General features: G+C 42.0%; 1 protein-coding gene across 1 annotated transcript; it reads right to left on the bottom strand.

Annotated features, from left to right (window-relative positions):
* Positions 1-1,240: 1,240 nt before the first annotated feature.
* On the bottom strand, positions 1,241-18,330 carry LOC308308402 (uncharacterized protein). Its single transcript, XM_080753819.1, has 10 exons — positions 18,175-18,330; positions 17,134-17,303; positions 16,162-16,282; positions 14,044-14,153; positions 12,369-12,546; positions 10,321-10,638; positions 8,198-8,361; positions 6,478-6,591; positions 5,132-5,176; positions 1,241-2,850 (listed from the first exon to the last, which is right to left on the bottom strand). The coding sequence occupies exons 1-10, from the start codon at positions 18,215-18,217 to the stop codon at positions 2,668-2,670; spliced, it is 1,446 nt and encodes a 481-aa protein (XP_080609945.1). The 5' UTR covers positions 18,218-18,330; the 3' UTR covers positions 1,241-2,667.
* Positions 18,331-25,466: the final 7,136 nt, after the last annotated feature.

Genomic DNA, 25,466 nt, shown 5'->3' with positions numbered 1-25,466 from the left:
ACATTTGTAACATATACTTTATTAGTCATCAGTGTGAACAGCTCAAGGACAGACTTTCAGGTTAAAAGGATAACACACACTTGTTTCCATTGTGGTCTTATGTATTGAATTCATCAACATAGCGCTGATGTAAAATAACATTTATTTACTCAAGTACTGTATTGTACTTTAGTAAAATGTTGAGGTATTTTTACTGGAGTATTTCGAATTTCCATTACTGTTACGTCTACTCCACTACATCTCAGAGACAAATATACTCCACTACAATTATTTGAAAACTTGGGTTATTAGTTACCTTGTAGATTTTGATTTTGTAGATTATTTTGATCAACATTCATTGCCCACTTCAGCCCCATATTAATTTCGACGGCTATGCGACGCACACATTGTGAGCACTTGTAGATCTGCCTTTTTCAAAAGATCTTTTTTACATTTGATAACTTGTGAGATGAGGCATTCTGCATAATGAGTACTTTCGTACATTTTGATACCAATACTTCTGTACTTTTACAACAGTGAATGTTGAATTTCCGACTTTTACATGTAACAGAGTATTTCTACATTGCAGTATTGATACTTTTGCTTAAAGGAGCTATAGTCAACTTTATCATTGTAGGGCCGACACTCTGTTTACATCCTAGTCTATATAGACTAGAATGTAAACAAAGTGGTTGTCTGAAAATGGCCAAAATGATTATTTTATCATTATTTTATGCTTTTTGTGGTCATTTTTGAATAGAAACACATATATGAAGCTTATTTTTTTATAAAATATTTTCGAAACATTATTTTTATTTTAGCATCCGTTTTTCAAGAAAAAGTTGACCATAGCTCCTTTAAGTAAATAATTTTAGTACTTTTTCCACCACTGCACAATAATACATATCATCAACAAATACAAAACCCAGTGCCCTTACCCTAGGTGGGGTTGGCAGAAGGGTGGAGTTTACATGTTTTTCCCATGTCTCCTAGTGACACAAAAACATACATAAGAAGGGAATACTGTAAAAAGTCCTGGAATAAATTCCTTACCAAAAAATGTCTTCACCAATGTGTTTGTAATGGTGTCTAGTAACACATCCCACAAAGACTGAAATTCAGTTTCCCTAGGAGAATCCGTTACATCTGATGAAAAATGGAGTCCCATTAAATTAACTATACAGGATAAAACACACCAAAATAAATATGCTTTAAGTAGCATGTATATTTATTTTGGTGTGTTTTATCCTGTAAAGTTAATTTAATGGGACTCCAACTTCCATCAGCTGTAACTGATTCTCCTAGGGAAACTGAATTTCAGTCTTGTGGGATGTGTTACTAGACACCTTTACAAACACATTGGTGAAGACATTTTTTGGTAAGGAATTTATTCCTGGATATGACACTATTTCTGACAATATTCCCTTCTTAGTCCTTTGTCCCAGGTTGGCAGAGGGAGTGTTGCGCCCAGGATTACATTAGACAATTGGCACCGGGTAAAAAAAAGAAAAAAAGAAAATGGGTTACAAAAATCGTGTGATAAAAATAAAAACAAAAAACGTATCCAAAACACTCTATGTACAAAGGAGAACATTTTTTGGCAGTGAATGTGAACGAACAAGTGCATAATTGACCTCCTCTTGTGGTCTCCTGATGTTCTTTCAGGCCTGCTATGAATGAAGCCATTTTTTAAAGTTGCTATAAGCATTTTTCTGCTGACATGAGCAGGAAACTTGCTTATTTTTATTCAGGCGGCTAACAATGCTCCCTAAATAAATCTAGTCTCTGCCTTCAAAACTATTATTTTATCTTTAAGAAGCTCTGTCACTGGTGCATGAACCAGCCGACCAGGGCTAAAAGGATTGACAGACAGGTCAACCAATCCGAACAAGAACAAGAGGCGGTCCTGATTGGTCTGCTTATTGGGCAGGCTATCTGTCTATCGACCAATGACAGAACTTCTCACAGATAAAAATAATAGTTTAGGGCTATTAGGGCATTTAAATTAGACCAGTTGAGTAAACACTGCTAATGGACTGTGAGGAAAACCAACAGTCAATGATAACCTGAGATTCAGCGGTAAGGCTGGGCGATATTAGGAAAACCTTCGATATCGATATTACTCACAATATTAGTAAAAACAATTGCATTATATAGTTTTTAATGTTTTTTTCTGCTTTAGGTCCACTGCCTGCCCATTCTCTCGAGACAGAGTCATGATAGCTTACGGGCGTTCCCCTTTCTTTGGCGATGGCTTGCCAGATTGCTGCCTGCCTAACCCAGAAAATAGCGAATTTAAGCAACGCTAAGGCGACGGCAGATGACAACGGCAACCGGAAATGATCAGCGCTCTATAGATCAACCTGCCGCCGTAGCAGCCGTCTGTACTACGCCAGAAGGTCCCTTTCCACGTTGCCTCTAAAACGTCTGCTCCATAGACGCGTCGTCATGGGAACCAAAGCGTTCAGTGAAAGAGGTGGGAACCCGTCGCCGATGGCTCTTTGCTTAATGATTTGGACCACAACGGCGATACCTCGATATCGATACATTTTCGATATATTGCCCAGCCTTATTCAGCGGTCAGTGAGATGGTCATGCCAGTACGTTAGAAAGGGGACAGAAGGCCGGTGGGAAGGCTAATGTTAAGTCGCAAGGCATCAACTGATCTTTAGAACAAAAGTTTGTTTCCTAGAGAAAGTTGAGTTTGTCTGAGTTGTACACGTCAGAGTAAGGCGTGTCTGAACTGAGCGGTGGAGCAGAAGGGAACGTGGCTCCTCTAAGCTCAAACTGGGGTTCAGCGCCAGGAGAGAAGAGGGAATCATATGCAGGAGGATCATCCATATGATTGTCCTGAGATGCTGTGGTCGCCGCCTGAAAGAAAGAAGACCAAAAAGATGATGCTGAATGAAGTCTAATGGTAAATGCAGTGGTTCTCAATCTTGTCAGGCTGCGACCCCCCAAAACAATCATACTTTAACTGGGGACCCCCCCCCCCCCCCCTCACCCTGATGAGAGTTGAGGCATTACATTATGTATAACACGGTTCTATTGTGAAAATAGCAGATCTACATGCTAACAGTGAGCATGTAGATTCACAATTTCTGCCCCTAATATTTGACTATTTGGCCAATGTTTAATTTGTCATTTTAGAGGTATTAAAAAGTCCTTAAATTGTCACTTTAAAAATGTGCATGTACACTCTATACAGTTAAACTTTGTTGGTTTGTTTACTGTTGAGTGAGAAAACAATGTTGCACATTAAGCCAATCATCTGGGGACCCCCCAAATTAATGTGGGGACCTCCCTGGGGGTCCCGACCCACAGGTTGAGAACCACTGCTCTAATGCAGTAAATGCACAATACAAGAAACTACTTATACTGTACATCAAACCTCAAAATTGTACTTAAATACAGTAATTGAGTAGATGTAGTTCGTTATTTCCACCACTATTTAGATCTTTATGCCTTGTTTCCAATAAGCTCTGTGTGGGGCAGCGCAGGAATTTCATGAAGGCCACGGCCGCCGTTGGCCCTCAGTTTGGCCTTGTGCCCCTCAAACCAATGGCATGACCTGAGGCCACAGTGGCCTTAATGCCCCAGCTGACTGAACCACTTTCTCCTCTATCTCTTTCTCGTCAATATGTAGACAGTAGACACCGGTGTATGTCATGTAGACACCTGTCTCTTTTGTTGAGATTCTGAAATCTTACCCCCCGAGTCCCCATCTATATAAACCAATCCAGTGACTTTGATTGGTGCGGAGCTGAGCATGGATCAGATTGTAAATACCATCATTTATCTATTTCACTGCAGATTATCCCGAACACTTAAATTCAACAAATTATTTCAATGGACTAAAATCTTGTTTTATTTGCCCTTCCTGCGTGGCATTTGGCCTTTTGCCCTAAAATAATGAACAACACCAAAAGCCAAGTGGCCTTGCCCCTAAAATGACGAAATTCCAGGCCTGGTGTGGGGCAGAGCTGTTTCTGGGCCCATGGGGGCCCTAAGCATGATTCTGCTATGGGGCCTTCCTGCGGGCGCGAGCGTAGCTCGCGCCCGCTCGCGCCCGCGAAAAAATAATAGGCCTAAATTTTTTTATCGTTTTTTAATCCATTTTATAATGGAAATATATATATATATATATATATATATATATATATATATATATATATATATATATATATTATATACATATATATATATATATATATATATATATAACAAGTATATATAAATGAATAAATAAAAAACGACAACAACAGGCAATGTATTTGTCCTACGTTTGATTTGTTCTTTTCTTATTTAAATAAAAAATGAAAACTTCCCCATAGGGGTGCTGGAACACCTGCAGCACCCCTAGTTCCCATGCTGTTCCCACGCTCCTGCACAGTGGCCACTGTGCCAAAACATCACATTCACTTTCTCTTTCAGCGGTGTGGAGATGCGCGGAAGCAAAGAAAGTCTCCACAGTTTGATTTGATCATTTTAGTCAATTATGAAGGGATTTTAAAAATTAAAACGTCTCCATATTGCTTGGGAAGTCTACTTCGCAGAGAATTTCACATCGCGATTTTGGTTTGAAAACGATTAACCATGTAGCACTAGTTCTTTTCTGCTGAGGAGGGGGCGATGGGGGGCCTTTTTGGTCGGCGGGGCCCTACGCAGAGTGCGTAGTTATATGGCCCGCCGCCCGCCGGCGCTGGGTGTGGGGTTTCTAATTCCGTTCATCTCAAATGACTCGAACAGTTTACCAGAACCTCTGTGATCATTGGAGTGTTTGTTAAAACACCTTCCATTTTCTTTCCAAGTACAGCATTTGCCTTAGTAGCGTGTGTCAAAAACAACAGAACTTTTTTTTGGGCATTGTGCGCCAAGGGCAGAAGACACCATTTCATTCAGTGCAGTTGCTTAGCTGTTGATACGTTTCATTTATAGAGCGCTTTTCAGTGTACTCAATTGTACTTTACATAAATAAGAAATTATCATTTTGCTTCATCCGTAGCTAATTTCCTCACATTGAACTCAAGAGGGAATATTGTGTATATTAAACTAAATTATAAACATCACACAGGGCTTAGGGGAAATGAGGCAAAGATAATCGGTCTCCCTAGTCCCTATGTACAGGTACGGACTAGGAGTGGGTCCATACCTCAGGTTGAGTGGAGCTCGTAGGGGGGTCTTCAGGACCAGGAACCTGTAAGACGAAACAATCCTTATCAATTCTGATCTGTCAGGGTATAGAGTGGTACCTTGAGGGGGTACTAAATGGACCTTTAGGTCTGTAACCCAGAGTTTAGTCAGAACGCTCACGTCAAAGTAGATGTGACCATTTATTGCATAAATCAAATGGAATACAGTTAATCTTGGCTTTTAGGGCTCCACTGTTGGGTTTGTTCCCTGAATTTCGTGCATGCTTGCTAAGCAAAATCAGGGAACGCTAAGCAATACCCACAACGGGATACGATAGCAGAACAATAGCAATACACTGACACACTTAAATTGACACACTTAAATCAACAGACGTAATCACAAGTATTTGAGCTTTGCCAGACTGGTCAAAGGTGGAGGCTGGGGTGGAGGAGGCAGCTAGCAGCGCGTATCCGAGGCTTCGGATAACCAAGCATTGACCCCCGAGTGGCGAGAAAAAGAACTTCTGGGAACTCAGATTGACCAAGCATAGGTAGAGAAAGCAAGCCATATTTAGGCCTAGAATTATTTAATGCTTTAGCTATTGAAAAATAGCAGATATACAAGCTCACAGCGCGGCACCGAGTGCTTGTAGATCTTCTATTTTTGAAAAAGTTGTGAAAATAAGTGTGCAAATCTTTGAACATATGTATTTTTAAAGCGAACGTTTGGAACTCAAATTTTGCTTCTGGGGGGTCCCTGGGACGAAATATTTTGAGATGGGGGTCCGTGGCCAAATACATATCATTTTGGGGGTCCTTCACATGAAAAGGTTTGAGAACCACTGACATAGTAGTCTCTCGAGAACAGACTAACTGAGCTCCACTTATGTGAAAAGGTCCGTTTCTTTGACGATGGCTAGCCAGATTGCTGACATAGAAACATAGGTTTTTCCAAAAACCTTAGAAGGATTCAAAAGACACTTATAGAATCAGGTCAAAATTCAATTTTTCATGATTTTTCTAAAATAGCAGATCTACAAGCTCGCAGCGCGCTGTGAGCTTGTATATCTGCTATTTATCAATAGTTAAAGCATAAAATAATAGTACACTATAATGTGTACCAGTTCTGAATGGGTTAAAGGAGCCTTCCCTACTGAACGAGAGCTCTGATTGGAGTATGACAGTGTGACGTAATGACCAGCAGGTATGGGAATGAGGAATAGGAAAAGAGCTGACTGACAGCTGACCACAGCTGGGCGCGGCTAGACTCTTGTCTCCTGCATTAACTAACGCTGAAGCCTTCATTTACGGTGGTCCTTGAAATGTAAACATTTGAGAAACACAGTTCTATAAAACAGCAACGCACCAGTGGTGGCTGGTAGGTGGATGCAGGCTCTTGGGGGTGGAGTGGGTAAGAGTACGTTGGTCCATGTGATGGACTAGGAGTAGGATGAGCTGACGTGGAGGGCTGAGTGTTGTCCTGTAATTGAACCAAAGACAAATAGCAGTTTTAGAGTTGCTTCAAATAAAAACTATTCTGAAATTAGCCTAAGCAGGGTGCGTTAGTGTTGGTGTTTACATCATGGTAATATAGCCTACATCTGCTGCTGCTTCAGTGTCAGGAACAGAGTTGTTATTTCTGCAGCACTTTCTCACATGGCAACAGCAGAACACCAACGTTAATACTATCTATTATTACATTCCTCCTATTGCCGCATCCCACTTCCAAGCCCGTTCACGCCCCCTTTACATCCACTCCAACTCATAGGTAGGGCGTAGGGAATAAATAAAACCGCCCATAACTCTATCATTGGCCCCACGTTGCCATGGTGACCGGTGATTGGCTCGTATTCCCAGCTATGGGACCGGCGGATCCAATTTCAACCGAGGGGGGCGTAGCCAGAACACACACACACACACACACACACACACACACACACACACACACACACACACACACACACACACACACACACACACACACACACACAAATAGCTAATAGTTAGCTCACAACTTTCCACTTTTCTCTTTCACCTCAATCGCAGTAACATCCGTATACTATACACCACGTCATCGCATCACCAATACGTTTTATTTTTTTCAAAACTTTTTTTTTTCCTAATTTTTTTTTCTCAAAAAATTTTTTTTCTCAAATATTTTTTTCTCAAAAATTTTTTTTCTCAAAAAATTTTTTTTTCTCAAATTTTTTTTTTCTCACAAAACTTTTTTTTTCCTCAAATTTTTTTTTTCTCAAAATTCTTTTTTTCTCAAATTTTTTTTTTTCTCAAAAATCTTTTTTTCTCAAAAAATTTTTTTTCTCAATTTTTTTTTTCTCAAACATTTTTTTTTCTCAAACATTTTTTTTTCTCAAACATTTTTTTTTTAATCAAAAACATTTTTTCTTCTAAAAAAAAACACCGATAGATGCAACGCGGCGGCCTAGAGGGGAGGCCGGCATAGCCGGCCGACCTTCTAGTGCAATATAAAGCAGCTAGCAGTGGTGGCTGGTAGGTGGATCCAGGCTCTTGGGGGTGGAGCGCCCCCCAACAGCAGTATGTTGGTCCATTTGATGGACTAGCAGTAGGATGAGCTGAGGTGGAAGGCTGGGTGTTGTCCTGTAATTGACCCAAGGAAGTTGAAATAAAAGAATTGCAGTTTGACATGAAGACATGGAGTTGCTTCATATAAAAACTATTCTGAAACTAGCCTAAGCAGGGTGTGTTGGTGTTTACATCATGGTTAATAGCGACTTCAAGCAACGCTACGGCTACGGCAGATGACAACGGTAACCGGAAATGATCAGCGCTCGATAGATTAACCTGCCGCCGTCGCGACCGTCTTCATAATAACGCCAGAAGGTCCCTTCCCACGCAGCGTCTACAATGCCAGCTACTTAGACGCATCACCATGGGAACCAAAGAGTTCAGTAGAAGGGTCGGGACCCCCTCGCCGACGTCTGTTTGCTTAATGATTTTGACTGCTACGGTGATTATGTCATGGCAGCTGTAGTCCCGCCTCGCGTTGCAGTTGTAGAAACGGGCTGCTTAAACTGGCTACTATACGTACTGTAGGGTTGGGTACTCACATCATGGTAATAAACTGGTACATCTGGTGCTGCTTCAGTGTCAGGAACAGAGTGGTTCTTTCTAGTGGTCTTGCAGCAGCGCTTTCTCACATAGCAACAGCAGATCACCAACGCTAATATGCCGACAGCAACACCAATATATCTGAGGTAAGAAGGATAGCGCTCTGAAAGAACAGAAAGAAGTGCTCTGGGTAAGTAACTAAGCGAACCATGCCTTGTAGCGGATTTCACAGGTTCTTGATTTGTTTCCATTTGCGGCTTGATTTCACAACACAATCTAATCTCTCTGCATGCTGACATCATTAGTACTAAACAGTGTCGCCACGATGGTAACAGCCGCATGCTGAAGCAATGCCCAAATTTGGAGATCAGCATGTTGACATCCACCATGGTAAAAGACGCTTGCTGAAACAATGCCCACATTTGGAGATGAGCATACTGACATCACTGATACTAAACAGTGTCGCCAGTCGCCACCATGGTAACAGCCGCATGCTGAAACAATGCCCAAATTTGGAGATGATGTCCGCTGTCTGTCTGCATGCTTACATCACTGATAATAAACGGTGTCGCCTCTCGCCACCATGGCTGTCTGTCTGCATGCTGATCTCATACTCTGACAGTACATTCAATCCCTCATATACTGTGAGTGTACATAACCCCCGGGCACAAGACTAGTTTATATTCTTCTTTCGTGTATCATCGTATAGCAAAAATAGCTGATCTACAAGAACGTGTAGATCGGCTTTTATCACTTTTTTATTTTTAATGAGGTACTTCCCTCTTCAGCTTTGGTTATGCTTATAATGCAATCTAGAAGGAATGTGAAGACAAACTTCAGTCACAAAAGTGATGCACGCCTTGCACGGCTACAAGAGTAAATCATGAATGATAGCCAGTACTCAAGCTGTAGAGTAAACAGGCTCCAATACATCTGGCCAGACGTTATCCTGCATATTACACGGCTACTTAATAAATACATTGATCCAAAAGTAAAAACAAAACAGAATATTTCCTTGCTTACAGTTGTAAAAGTATTCCACAAGTGTTGCACTGGCCGTCCGCCGAGCGCAAGGAAGTGTTGCTCAAATAGAAGAATCTATGTTTGGTGGTTACTGCATCGCTTCAGATATTAAAAAAAAAAAAAAAAAAAAACATTCTTGAGAGCAATGTTTAGTTGTGAATGACACTGGGTGTTTGTTTACATGGCTCTCATGTTGGATACGGCAATACAATTCACGCGGTGCACCCAGGTGCTCTGAGCCTTGATTAGGCATCGGCCTGTTATCCAGAAATAACAAAACGCTGATCAGAATCAAGCGGGGGCAGTTCTCCATTCCTACCCACTGCCATTCCTACTGAGGTTAGGGTTAGGGTTTGGTTTAGGTGGTCACTAGCCTCGGAAACCCAGGCTAGGTGGTCACTGCCTCCGTAGGAATGGCAGGTTTAGGGATGGAAATGTGTACCTGAATCAAGCATTCAATTAATCGATCATTAATCTGTTATTACACAGTATAAAGAGTTATCCTATAAATATCTTCTTAATTGAACCCATGAGTTCTGCTCCTACACATTATTAAATAAACGAGGTGTATCTGAATGGACGGAATGTGAGCGTTGGCTATCATTCTGGTTCTGGATTAGCCTTCAAAGTGGAAAGAGGGCCATTAACTCATCTACTGCCATTTAAATATGCCTTCTTTGGGATCTCCCCGCAATAAGTCTCCATAGACTTCCATGTAATTTATAGTGCACAGATCATGCGCGCCCATGCACAGATCATGCACCATGTTTGTGCAGGCTGTTCACAGCTTTCAAACCAAAAAATCAGATTGGAAATCCGTTCAGGCATTCTTGAGAAAATAGCCATTATGTTTTACATGTTATGTAAGCAAAGATGGCTGCCCTGTATGAAAGATGGGGTTGTATGGGGGTGGAACATGCAAAATCACAATTGAAATCATGTTTACTAGATTTAATGGGGTCCAAAAATAATTAAAAAAAAAAAAAAAAATCGATTAAAGTCGCTTGGCAGGGAAGTCCATAGTGAGATAGTTGATCTGAAAGTTGACCGGCACTAAGTGAGTTTAGCGTGCTACCAGGATCAGTGCAGCATGACTCACCCTTCACTTGCAGAGTCACCACGAGGGCCAGTCGGTCCTTCCCGTCTCTGAACTCATAGTGACCCGAGTCCGATGGCTGGAGGTCCTCGATGACGATCTGCAGCGTCGCCCCCTCCAGCTTTAGCATTCGACATTCATACCTTCGACTTTGAAACGTCGCGCACGCCTTGTGATGCTGCAGTTCGCCCGCCCTCATCAAGAGCACTTTCTCGGAATGATCCGCGTCCGCTTCAAAGGTCATGTCGAACAACGCAGGGTCCATCTCTAACGTGATGCCGAGTTCCTCGCCCTGGACCTTGTCGTTATACTGCCACTGCTCTGTGATGTGAGATAGAGGGGATGGCATTCAAACACAACTCATTAAAGTATGGAATTAACCCATTTAGGCCTAGAATTATTGAATGCTTTAACCAGTGAAAAATAGCAGATATACAAGCTCACAGTGCGGCACCGAGTGCCGCGCTGCGAGCTTGTAGATCTGCTATTTTTGAAAAAGCCGTGAAAATAAGTGTGCAAATCTTTGAATATATGTATTTTTAAAGCGAACGTTTGTAACTCAAATTCTGCTTCTGGGTGGTCTCTGGAACTAAATATTTTGAGATGGGGGTCCGTGGCCAAATAAATATCATTTTGGGGGTCCTTCACATGAAAAGGTTTGAGAACCACTGACATAGTAGTCTCTCAAGAACAGACTAACTGAGCTCCATTTAAGTGAAAAGGACCTTTTCTTTGACGATGGCTAGCCAGATTGCTGACATAGAAACATAGGTTTTTCAAAAAACCTCAGAAGGATTCAAAAGACACTTATAGAATCGGGTCAAAATTCTAATTTTCACAATTTTTCAAAAATAGCAGATCTACAAGCTTGCAGCGCGACACTCGGTGCCGCGCTGTGAGCTTGTATATCTGCTATTTTTCAATAGTTAAAGCATAAAAAATAATTATACACAATAATGTGTACTGTACCCGTTCTAAATGGGTTGTCAAGTCGTGATGAAACACAAAGCACACTACATGTACTTGAGTATTTTTTGTTTTGTAACTTTGGATACTTATATTTTTGCGTCTACTATACTTAAAGGAAAGGTACTTTATGAAAGAACCACTTACCGTATTTTCCAGACTATAAGGCGCACTTGAAAGCCTTTAATTTTCTCAAAAAACTACAGTGCGCCTTATAGTCCAGTGCGCCTTATATATGGATCATTCATTGACATTGACATTCCCTTTAGCACAGCTCCATCTGTTGGATGCATAACGCAGCGGTAGCGTCTATTATGTGCGCCCTATAGTCCGGTGCGCCTTATATATGAAAACAGTTCGAAAATAGACCATTCACTGACAGTGCGCCTTATAGTCCGGTGCGCCTTATAGTCCGGAAAATACGGAACCACATCTGCCAAAAACGTTCTATGAGCTCTAAACACTTGTAGATCGGCTACTTTTGTCAAAACGTTTTGGTGTAGTAGATGGAGATCAGCTATTTTCACTACTTTTGATATTTCTTGTAGATTTCTGGAAAATCTTTTTTGAGTATCTATACTTTGACTCAAATGGGGTTGAGTACCTTGCCCACCACTGAGTTATGTGATACAACTAGGGATGGGACGATATGAAAATGTCACATCACGATTATGGTGACCAAAGAAATCGTGATGTACGAGATTATCATGATAATCAAAATATCCCAAACATCCACTATCCTGGGGCAGAACATTTGCCAAAAAAAAATCAGATCTACAAGCTCACAACACATCGCAATTCGGCGCGTTGTGTGCTTGTAGATCAGCTATTTTTTTGCAAAGAGATTTGGTAGAGAGTATCAAGTACGTATATTATAAGTACCTTTTACCAATTATAGAGGGTTTAAGTGGTACCGGATATGCAGCTCGGCAAATAAAAGGTGAATTGATCCCAGTGCATGACGGAGGACGATGTCACGATAAATTTAAATCTCCACAATACGATTATCGTGTCGTTATCACGATAAACGATAATATCGCTTATCGTCCTATCCCTAGATACAACGTCAGATCTTTCTCATTTACCTTCAATTTGCATCCTGTTTCTGGAAACAATCTTGTGGTTCTTGTCCCTGAAGGTGTAGAAGCCTTCGTACCAATAGGTGAGCTTGTTCATCGTCCACTTGTCGTTCACCATTCTTCCCCTGCCTCCTGCCTGCAACTTACCGGCGAGTGGGTCATTGCGATTCCATAGGACCTGGGTCTGGGTTGAAAAAGAATATACAAATAAAAGATCAACGACTTTAACTAGACAATCGAATTTAATACTCTGTTTTGTAGGAATGGGTATCGAAATTAGGTTCCAAGTAGGAACAGAATCCAAATGGCTGGGTATTGGGTACCCATAAAATATAAATAATGAATCGATAAAATCCTAATAATGTATTAACACATGGGAAGCCAAGGTTTCTAACATTTCTAGCTGTTGCTGCTGCCGCCGTTCACTCACGCTTTATTTTGAAGAGCCTCGGAAGCTTCGTGCGTGTGCACGTAAGTGTCCGCTGACGATTGAGGAAGAAAATCCATTTGTTTACAAACGCTCTGAAACTAAAATCCAAACGGGGGCCGACCATCGCGGTATAGTGTTGCCGTGAAAACAATCAGATCTCTGCTTCCCTGGCGTTCTTTGCACCTCATTCATAGATAAAGCCCTTTTTATGTTTCAGCCTAGAATGGAAATCAATGCAGCCTGGTCGCGCCATTTTATCTCTCTGCGAGCCACGGTGTGAAGTATGGACTAGGGTCATTCACAGACAACACAGGATGCGCGCAGCACGCTGCACATTAACCCTTTGTCGTCTCGTTGAGGAACGAGATAACTCCTTTTGGCAGAGTGACCTCTAGTGGCCGTATCTCGTTACTGAACGAGTTTGGCGTACAAATTGTTAAGGGTCGAGTATTTTTCTATAAATAAAGCGTACAAATATTATTTATGTTGGTTATCGCTTAAAATAATTAAAGTATTTGTGTTATCTAAACATTTTACCTAAATTGATAAGGACGGGCTCAGAATCAATAAAATCTTCACTATTTTGGCCATGTAGGCAAAAAATATTATAATGCTAAATATAAAAAATAGCCAAACCACAAGCGTTGTGGCGTCATCCATTTTCACTGTATCTGTTGTAGTTTTTTTAAGTAGTTATAAAATTAAAGTCTAACAGAGCTAAAAGGTAAACCCATCCATCCATCCATCTTCAACCACTTATCCGGAATTGGGTCGCGGGGGTAACAGTTCCAACTGAGACTTCCAGATTTCCTTATCCCGAACAACTTCCTCCACTCCCTCAGGGAGTATACCGAGACAGTTTGGAGATACAATCCTTCCATCTGGTCTTTGGTCTGCCACGGGGTCTCCTCCCAGTGGGACGTGCATCGAGGACCTTCCTAGGAAGGCGCTCGGGAGGCATCCGTACTAGATGCCCCAACCACGACTGACTCCTTTCCAAGTGTAGGAGCAGCGGTTCTACTCTAAGTCTCTCTCGGGTGACTGAACTTCTCACGCTATCTCTAAGGGAGATACCAGCCACCCGTCTGAGGGAACCCATTTCGGCCGCTTGTACCCGAGACCTTATACTTTCAGTCATGACCCACACTTCATGACCATAGGTGAGAGTAGGAACATAAAGGTAATCGATAGAATAATCGCCAAGAAAATCATCAATATTTGCAGCCCTACCTTTAATTATTATTATATTACCTGTGGTGAGTTTGGGTTTACCAGAGGAGTGAATTCCAGGGAATATGCATTACTGGGAAATATGAAGTAGTAGTCAGATCCAAACGTCTTTGTCACTTTACTCGAACAATCTACACACACACACACACACACGCACACGCACGCGCACACGCACGCACGCACGCACGCACGCACGCACGCACGCACGCACACACGCACACACACACACACACACGCACGCAAGGTGGGGAAACATGATAGATACTTAATAAATATGTGACAGTGGGTTAACTGACATTACAGTGACATAATGTGGTCAGGACTGGTGATGCATATCAGTTTTAATACTGTCTATAAAAGGGTCTTTCTGTGTGTCTGCATGTAGGACGATTATATTTCATAATTGTCAAAATCGTTTCATGTTGAAAAATCTTCATATATTTTTTCAAAAGCCAAAAATAGTGGAAATGTAGATCGGCTATTTACACTATCAATGTTCTTTTTTAAGTATAAAGTTGTCAAATATGTCAGTAATGTCTTTGTATATTTAGGTTATGTGTCATATCTACCATGTGCAACTTTAAAGCCTAAAAGCCAAACAGAAAAGTAATTGTCAACGACAAAAACACAACTAAATCGTTAACCGCAATTATTTGAGTGACAATTAATCGTCATGTGAAATGTCATAATCTGCATGCAGGCCTGAGTCTGTCACGTTATTTAGTGAGTTGTGTTTACAAAACCCATAGTCTTGCGTTAGCCTGGCTTGGCCAGACTCTATACTAATGCAGCTAAATAACTGCAGTATCCCCTCCTTGTTTTAACATGGGTGGATGATGGTATAGCTGAGCTAGGCTAGTCTTGCGTAGCCAGACTACTATTCCACAATCTCCCCTGAGGCGGGGAGGACGAGGCGGGGCATCCGCTTCACTCCCGGCTCATTTTCAGCGCTTCCTTTGCACACACTGTATGACGGAAGCATTTGATCGTATCTGTATCTCTGTCCGTCTGGAGCGAATCTCACAAACCACTGGACTGATCAGCACCCACATTTCTTTTGTACTAGTTATCACCATGGGCTCACGTAGATAGAATCCCATGCACTCATTTGTTCACATATTTTCTATACTATTTTTGGGGCTTTTATGTCTTTATTAATAGGACAGTAGACTGACAGGAAATGGGGAGAGAGGTGGGGAGTGACACGCAGCAAAGGTTGTTTGACCCTGCTTTGATTTCCTGATGATGGGCTATTTTCGGAGCGAGACACTCACACGCCGCCAAATGATTTGTCTTACTTAGATCTCCTTGATCGTTTCTCTTCATTTAGTCTAGTTTTTATTATTTTTATTTTCGCTACATTTTGTATGTGTATAAGCACAAGTTCTTACCATGTTCTGAGCAGGGGCTAAAATTACAGCCAAATTCAGAGTCGAGAGAAACATAGAACCAAGCCATATTTTTCATTTTCATTATTAGTTCTTGTTGTCAAAAAGAGCCATAGATAAAGTCATAAACCAGTGGTTCTCAACCTTTTCAGGGCGCGACCCCCAAAATAATCATATTTTTAACTGGGGACCCCACCCACCCTGTATAAGCACTTGGAATTGTGGGAGTTGGCATTACATTTAGTTTGACTCGATCAATTCCATTGTGAAAATAGCCGATCTACATGCTCACAACGCCTCACGTTGCGAGGCGTGAGCATGTAGATCAGCTATTTTCCCAATTTCTGCCCCTAATATTTGACAATTTGTCGACTGACGTCATAGACCGACCAGAAGCCTTTGAAGCCATTATTGGGCTTGTCTTGTTGTATACAGTGGTTCAGAGGTAGAGAAACCGTTATTAGAACACAGAGGGTTCCCAAAGGGTTCTCAGTTCGATCCCCCAGATTTAGTATTGAAGAGTCCTTGAGCAAGACTCTGAACCCCTATAGTTGGGTTAGCAGATTGGTGCCTTGCATGGTTTCCTCCGCCATCGGTGTATGAATGTGTGTGTGAACTGTGAATGGGTGAATGTAATGCACAATCTCTGTAAAGCGTCTTGGGTAAAGGCGCTATATAAATGCACCATTTACCATAATCCTAGAACAGCAGCTGGAATGGATGAGGCTGAAGTGTCATAATATGGTCTCACCTTTGACTGCCACTCTGAATTGCATGTAGAGAGTGCTATAAGAGAAAAAGCCATTGTCTCTCTCTGTCACGTCCCGTATAATGAACTTATCAGATGATATCTCATAGTGAGGGTCCAACGACTGGGAGAGGGGAGAACACAATTACACAGAGAGTCAGTTGTAATTCTACCCTTGTAGTAATATCACAAGTCATCTGTCATAAAAAGGTTAATCCTTGATTAAACTATCTGAACATCACAGGGGTTGGCATGAGAGTATAGTTAGTCTGCAAAGAAAATAGACAACCCAGATCTGAAATTTAATCACGTCAGGTGCAAGGCCACTTGGCCTTTGTATATTGTTGTATATTTGTATATTGTAGTAATGGAGTGTACGAAAGCTATGGGGCTCCCTGAAATTAAAGTGTTTGAGAACTGGTGTAAGAGATCATATTACTAGTAAGACGCCTCAGGGCGTGCCAATTCTTGGCCATCTGGCCAGTGATGTATATGGGACCAGTTAAAACATGCCCATATATGGGCATTACCAAATATGGGCATTCCCAGATATGTCTTTAATATTGATAGCATTGGGACAGGGATCTCCATATAGGGGCATAAGTGTGTACCCTAACAGGGCATCATCTGGGAATGCCCATACTGTATATGGACATTTTATCCTTTATTAATATATATCTATATACATATATGGACTTAATATTAACGTTTTCGGGGAAGGTAGGAATCGTAGGATGTAAATCAGAGTAAAGCAGGCTTTTGGGCCACTTAGGGCCTGGGATTGATGACATCAGAAAGTGGAACAGGAAGTGATGTCACAGTGATAGTATGGATATCCAGGGTTTGATCTTTGATGAGGTGATGTCATGTGACAACAGTGACATCACTTCCTGTACGGAAGGACGGACAAGCTACGACATTTCTCATGGTATACTGCGACCTTTGGTCGCAATTATTATCCCACATCTTACTCACCGTCCCATTTTCTGTGGCCACTCGTACCCGATTTTTAACTGGTGTCCTGTTGATGCCTGGTTTAACAGGCAGGAAGAACCACTCTCGACTAAAGTCAAGGAGAGGCGTTTCATCCAAAGATATAGTCAAATCTCTCCCATAGCACACCTCTTTATATAGTCCATATGAGCCTTAAAACACACACAGAGAGGTCGTGTTAATCTTCTATTACAGGAGTATTCAACAGGGGGTCCTTAGAGTTACTAAAGGGGGCCGACAAATCCTTGTGTGATAGGATAAACCTTTTAAATTAACAACTTGAACTCTCGCATCTCTATTCCGGTGAGAACTTTAGACAAAAATAGCAGATCTACAAGCTCTCCTCGCACTGCGAGGCGTTGAGAGCTTGTAGATCGTCTATTTTCGGCAAATGGGTTTGGTGTAGACTAGAGGTACAAAAAAGAGAATATCAAGTACATATAGGTCAAGGTCAAATATCGACAATTGAAGTGGTTAAATGTCTGAAAATACACATTAACATGAATCCAACATAGACTGATGACAGTGCTGTCAAACAAGTCTATGAATTGGTGAAAATCTGCATCACACATTTATCAAATAGGCCTATAGGTTAATCCATCCGTGTGCTTACTAAAGATTTTTTTTCATGATGAGTACAAAAGGACCCCAATGCAAACAAGCCACTGTGCTTTCTTGGGTTTAAATCCTTTTAGTAGACCGTATCTGAATTATTCAATCAATCAATCAATCAATCAATCAATCAATCAATCAATCTGAGCTGGAGAGACAGGGAGACTCCCTGTTACACGATAGAACAATTATTTTGATATCAGAGTAGAGCTATTTAACTTCATTCTGAATACATTAATTTGACTTTTAACTAAGTTACAGTACTCATTCAACACTGTTAATTAATAATTAACAGTAATAATAAAGCAGAAAAAAAAGAAAACTAGGGTAAATGATTTAAAATCCCTTGCTTTTGTATTACTATTTAATCCAGTATGTAAACATGATCCCGTAAACATGGCGATCACTTACCACCACAATAACTTGACAGAATCACCAGTAATAGCAGTAACATGTCCTTTACCGAGAGAAGAAGACTACTACAAAGAAGATCCACCAACTGCTGTTACTAATGTCTAATAGATAGATAGAGAATAAATTATGCAACAAATTAGTTAAAAAATAAAATAAAACCAAAACTAAACCAAAGGTAAACAAGCCAGTTTTCCCAACAAAACATGTTCTAGGTAACAACAACCCTCCGCCTCTTTCTGCTGTGGACCTCAGTACAGCCTGTACTGTAACAGTGGTTTCTATTTACTTCTCAGTGTTCTGATCCGGCCCTCGGCCCGCCTACTCTATCCGGTCATTTTGCACTTACGTTTCAATATCACGCCTTACGAATGCATGCGCAGAACCGTACCGTCTCCATATCCGCTGCAGACCGGATCTGCAACCTGCTAAGCGAATTGGAATTGATCCCAGTCTACCCTCCGCCCACGTGACACTCCCTTCTGCGAGAGGTTGGGATCCAGGATCATGATCCTGTAGCATGCCGCCCCCTGCTGGAGTGACTGGTCTTCAGTGTTTGTCTACCCAAAGACACTTTAGGGGTCTTCAAACGTTTTCAGACCAAGGAGAGATGAAGCAGGGGGGTGAGGTCTCCAGGTCGGGATTTAGGTCGGGATTTCCTATACTGGGGGTGAGATTTCCCAATTTCTTGAGGTCGGGTATTCCCTATGGGGAACGTGCGTATGACGTTTTGTAGGCCGATTTGGAGTTATCGGCCTACAAAACCAGCGCCATTGCTGAGGGGGAATGCCAGAAAAGTCGATCTCTTTCAAAGTCATCCCTTTTTTAAATTGGAAATGTCATCCCAGGGCACGGAATAGTCACCCTAGGGTTGGGAGAAGTCATCCCAGGACCAGAGAAAACCCACCCAGGAAAACCCACCCCAGGACCGCAGAAAAGTCTCTCCCCCTCTCTGTCCGCGCTGGGGGGGGGGGGGGGGGGGGGGGGGGGGGTATGTTACTGTTATTATAGCCTATGTCAGTGCCACCCCAGTAAACACTAGCCGTCATTTAGCCCAATGGTTATGTTTAGCCCTCATTTGAACCGTCTATCGTCAGTCTGTCTATAGACCGATTGTAGCTGATTACATTTAATCCATTATTCCATACTTGTTGATTAAAAAAACAGCTTTAATATCCACACCTGGTTTTCAAATATTGGACTAAAGTAATTTTAAGAGCCAATTTCACTATATAGTCTAGTTGAGTTGTAGCCGTCATCTGAACGCTTCCATAATAACGATATATTACCGTTTAGGGCAAACGTGTGTTAGACCATCTTTTTTTTAAATACATTTTTATCAAGTTGTTCATTATCGGATGCTAACAGTATCTCCCGGTTTTACCTTAATAGTTGATTGCATCCACTGAGCAGTTTCTGGCCATTGCACATCTTATAGCCGTCTAAAAGACGTGCTGGTCAATACCTTTGAAAAATTCTAAAAGTGTATTAAATAATTGCATAATGCCGTGGTACGCTGACAGCATACTATTATTTCTCCGAGTTACATAATTCATTCTGACACCAACAGCCACAAACACACAAGACTGCATGTCTCCCCACCCCCACATATACGATAATGATTAAATAAAATCGTTTTATAGCTATGCATCAATATAAAGTTAGTTTGTGTTGTCAAACAAATGCACCGACCTCAAACGAACAGTGGGAGGCAATATGTCAACTACTAATAGCTGCTGGAACCCCTATGGATCACAAGCTGCCGTGGTCGAGCGGTAGCGCGCAGGTTTCAAGTACAGAGAATCCCGAGTTCGAACCCCGTCGACTCCCAGTGTCAAATAATAACAGTGCAAGAAATCATCATAAATACGATCAGCTGCGGTGGTTCAGGTAGGTTACGGCTCTCAGAGCTGAGGAAAAATGATTTTAAATCCTGCTGGCTGCCAGCATTTTCACTACTTTCGGCGGCCGCTAACGGCGAAATGTAGCCGTTAAATGACGTTGATACAACGGCTCGTCTATGCATAGCCGGTAAAAAAAACTTTAAAATTTAAACTCGTCACAGACCAGATCTAGCTAAACGTTCGGTTACGGCGAAGACGCGATTTGAACGCGATTTAAACCCCAAATTGCTTAGTGGGACCCCCAGTATAGGGAATCCCCGACCTCAAGAAAATCAAGAAAAATTGGAAATCTCATCTCCCAGTATATGAAATTCTGAACGGTTATAATATTTTCTCTTTCAAACAGAGAACGCCTAAACTAAACCCCCCCCCCCCGGACAGAGAGTGGGAGAGACACAGGGGGAGAGAGAAGTTTAGGCGTTAAAATATTATAACCGGTCGGGATTTCATATAATGGGGGATGAGATTTCCAATTTTCTTGATTTTCTTGAGGTCGGGGATTCCCATACTGGGGGTTGACACTTCCAAATTTGTAGGTCGTGATTTCCTAGACTGGGGGTCGACACTTCCCGAGTGACTTTTCTGCGATTAAGGTCGATTAAGGTTTTTTTGGACTGGTCCCCCTCGGCTACCGCTGAGGGGGACCAGTCCAAAAAAAAAAAAAAAAAAAGCTGTAGTTGCTTCTTGTTGGTGAGGTGGTGTGTAGGCTGGCTGTGTACAAGATTTCCACAAGAGCTGAGTGTGTGTGGCTTAGATCACTCTTCTCCTATCTCTAACTTGGGTGTCTGTCACTCTAATTTAGTAATAGGTGGACAGTGTTGCATTGTTGGTGCTTTAACAAGTGCACTGAAGCATTAATATGTGGGTGACATTTCCATTTTTTTAGGTCGTGATTTCCTAGACTGGAGGTCGACATTTCCCGAGTGACTTTTCTGCGGTCGACTTGGAAAGAGGGCGACTTATCTGGCTACCATCACGAATATTGTGGTCAGAAAATGTGCCAATTTACTGGGGATCAATAGCCAGTTTAAATCGGTAAAAACCTTTTTAGGGCACTTTGAAGTACACCAGTATAAGCAATTTAAAAATACATACATCGTAAATGTATTCTTTAAAATAAATGTACGCTCTTTACAAACATTAATTACTGACATTTTATTTTGAAGGTCCAATAGCTCTTACACCGGATGTCCTATATTCGCTAATTTCACGAACACCCGTCATTTCCGTGCAAGACCGTGTATTCTTGTTCTCTGGCTGTTTGTGTGTGTCTGTGTGGAAGAGCAATGCCATAGCGCCACCTGTCTACATCACAGCGTAACAACGTGGTGATTATGCCACGCACCATATACATATTATGGTTGACTAAAGCAGTTCTCAACCTGTGAGCCAAGACCCCAAATTATTTTGGGGGGGTCCCGGTCCCCAGATGATGGTAGCTTAATATTAACATTGTTTTCTCACTCAACAGTAAACAAACCAACATAAAGTTTAAGTGTATAGTGGGTATCTGATATCTGGTAATTGGTAAAGAATAAAGATAATCAACACCAATGACTTACACCGATCTCCCTAAATGTCATCTTCTTCTTGCCAAGAATATGACATTTACCAATATGCAGGGGCCATGTTCGCTTGTGGTGAACATTTTCCAAATTCTATTTTCTGCTATAGGCCTACCACAAAAATGTGGAATGCTACCGAATCTTAAAGGAGTGTGGATCACTAGCATCCTTTAAAATCGCCCTGAAAAACCACTTACAGGCAGCAGCCGTTCGCAACTGGTAAAAACAAACCTAGCACAGCCCAGCCCTACCCTCCCCTGCCCCTTCTTTGTATATATACTTACTGTTTGTATTGACTTACTGTATTTTGTTCTTTCATTTATTTTTTTTACTGACTATATCTACTGCATAGTACTGTGTTCTATTCGTCTGTCATGCAATGTTGTATGAGATACTTAAATGGTTTCCTGTGGGAAATAAGCGTAGTCTTTTCTAGGATCTCCTTTTAGTAGACCTTGTACCAGTGAACTGTACCGTCATGAAACTGTACCTTTTCCTATGCAAACTTCTAATAAAGTCTTCAATCAATCAATCAATCAATTTTTGCCATGGACATACAACATGAATGAATAGACAAGCACATAAGGCTAGCCTTACGGGTCCATTTGGCTACATTTTTACTCTCTATGAGTTATGGGGGTCCTTGAAAATAAAACATTTGACAACACTGTAGTGGACTCATAATGTCATACTAAATCAGTGTCATACATATTCAGAAGAAAACCTGAAGACTGACATAACAAGTATTTTGGGTCTTATGATCAAAATAGAAAATAAGAACATTATTATGGTGTTTAAAAACAAAATTTAGACTTTGCCACGGACTAGGCCAAGTCTTGCCATGGACACATTTGTCCGTGTACGGACAAATTGATGACTCCTGCCAATATGTTCTTGATAACCGGAAGAGAAAGGGCACCTAAACATGTGGGCATGTCAATGTTGTCTTTTTGGAAGTGTTCAAAATTCATGTATACTTTACATTACTTAGACTCTGAAGTAAGTAAATTATAAAAGGCCTAATATTTCTACAATTTGCTATAAAATCTGATGTGGCTATAGCAAGTCATTTTGGGCATAAACATTTTAGGCCTGATAATTATGCACTGTGCGTGTTGAAATCATGTAGGCCTACAGTATATACTTTAAATGACTTCAGCCCATTTTTCTAATTCTTTATTACTTGCGCCAGCAGAGCATGCAAGTATTGCGTTCGACTGCGTATGTATGTATGCTGTTGTCCGTGTCTGTTTAATCCCGTAGCCCAATCAGGGACCAGCATTTCTGGTAAAGTCATAATTAACAGCCAATGAGGGACCAGCATTCCTGGTGATGCCAGTGGTAATGTCACAGGCATTGCCTCATGCCATACAGGCCATACATTGCCTATTTGTGCACAGGGTGCAAGTTGGCATGAGTGGTTGGTTAGTGCCCACTCATCCTGTATCCATCTTCTATAGAAACCCAGGAACTTCTGTCCATTTGCATCTGACAATCAGCACCACTGATTCATGATTAAAACCTTGTGACATATAAGGCTGCCATCACCACACAAGTATACTCTGACCAGTAAGACTCCCTAATCGGGATCTCCACAAATAGGGCAAAAATGTGTTTTTCCAAAATCTTCCTGATCCATGTTGATGACATGAGTGTAGACATGCTGTGTAGTGATTTTCGTGATTTTAGGGCAAAATCTGTAGGAGCATTGTCCAAAAATGTGTTTTTAAAAATCGGCCCGAAGGTGGCGCTATATGGGACAGATTCATGGTGATGGGATGAGTGTAGACATACTGTGTAGCGATTTGCGTGATTTTAGGGCAAAAACTGTAGGAGCAGTGTCCAAAAATGTGTTTTAAAAATCGGCCTCATGGTGGCGCTAGAAGAGGGCCATGTGAGAAATGAGGGGTGGGGTGTCCGCGTTGCCTTGGCGGACGAATAGGTACCGGCCCCGGCTCTCCCGGACCCTCCTAGCCCGAGTTACGGCATTTTATGTGAGCTGCAGTGGAGTGGGTCCTCCACTGGGGGCGCCACCACTTTTGCATCCGTTCTGGAGCACAGGAGTCGGTGGTCCCCGGGAATTCCCCGTGAGCAGCCCCGTTGGGGTGGTCATTTGGTCATTTTTGCACATTTGGTCATTTTTTACATCTGGGGGTCCCCCAGGGACCTGGGGGTCCCTGGAGCTCCGGGGGTCCTTGGAGGTTGTAGTTTGGCAGCCAAGGAGCGTGTGTGCAAAATTTGGCATGGATCGGGGCAACGGTTGCGGAGATATGAGCAGGGCAAGAGTGTGACGTGTGAGGTGTGACAGACAGACGGACAGACTGACTGACTGACGGACTGACTGACTGACGGACTGACTCACAGTTTGTGCAGGTTTTGATAGTAAGTGCGACCTACGGTCGCAATCATGGGTACTGCACTAAGTGCACTAGATGTAGTCTATGACATCACTCAGACTGACCTCTGAGTGCACAGGGAAATTACATCATACAATACATTATCCACTGACAACTGGTAGTAAAATTACATTTATAGCCTCCTTCATCGTGAGAAGCTGTGTCTCTGTTTTCACTTGACCTCTTCTCTCTTAGTCTTTGTGTGTGTGTGTGTGTGTGTGTGTGTGTGTGTGTGTGTGTGTGTGTGTGTGTGTGTGTGTGTGTGGTGTGTGTGTGTGTGTGTGTGTGTGTGTGTGTGTGTGTGTGTGTGTGTGTGTGTGTGTGTGTGTGTGTGTGTGTGTGTGTGTGTGTGCGCGCGTGCGTGCATGTGCGCGGGCGCGTGTGGCCAACACTCCACACATCTTGTAGGAGACTCTTCTCCCTCCACCTCAAGCCCTAGCACTCCTTTCATTACATCCATTCTTGTCACCCTTTTTTACTCACATATGTTTTTGAGCGGTGGTGACGCCGCTCCTTAGAATGGCCGTGTGTGTATGTCTGTAGCCTGAGGTGTATGCAGGAGTGTGTATCCGTGTATGTGTCTGTAGCCTGATGTTGAATCTAGCCTGAGCATCAATTGCAACAAGCACGCACGCACACGCACGCACACGCACACGTACGCACGCACGCACGCACGCACGGCCATGTGTGTATCAGTGTATATATGAATGTATGTATGTATGTATGTATGTATGTATGTCTGTCTGTCTGTAGCCTAGTACCACTGGTTGACCAAAGAGGGTGCTGTTGCTTCTAGCCTGAAAATCAACTGCAACACACACACACACACACACACACACACACACACACACACACACACACACACACACACACACACACACACACACGGGGAGGGGGGGGGGGGTCACACACACAAGCACCCCCCCACCCCCCCATATTATTATTATTATTTTTTTTAATATTTGTTTTTAATCTTTTTTAAATCTTTTTTATTATTATTTTTATTATTATATTTATATTTGTTTTGCTGTTGCGCAGCCTCCACAACCACCGCTCAGTTCACACGGGTGTGATTTTTTTATTTATTTAGATGATGATTGACCACAAATGCTATAAGAATATTGTTTAGCATGTCATTTATGCAAGGTTTGATGTTTACACAACAGTATCCTAGTTTCCTTGATGCACTAAACTAATAGTGTTGTAGTACTCGAGTCATTGACTCGTCTCGAGTCAGGACTCAAGTCCAAATTTTCATTGACTCGGTCTCGTCTCGGTCTCGCCCTTAACTTGACTTGGACTCGACTCGGTCTCGGACCAAGAGACCCGGGACTGCCCCCCCCCCCCCACCGAGTCCACTCAAGTCGAGTCACTACAATACAATGGAATAAATGTATTATATCCATATGAGAGCTGTAAGTAACAGA

The sequence above is a fragment of the Nannobrachium achirus genome (assembly GCF_963921795.1).
Source record: "Nannobrachium achirus genome assembly, chromosome: 23".
Taxonomy (NCBI): Eukaryota; Metazoa; Chordata; class Actinopteri; order Myctophiformes; family Myctophidae; genus Nannobrachium; species Nannobrachium achirus.
This window is presented reverse-complemented; position numbering and strand designations above follow the sequence as displayed.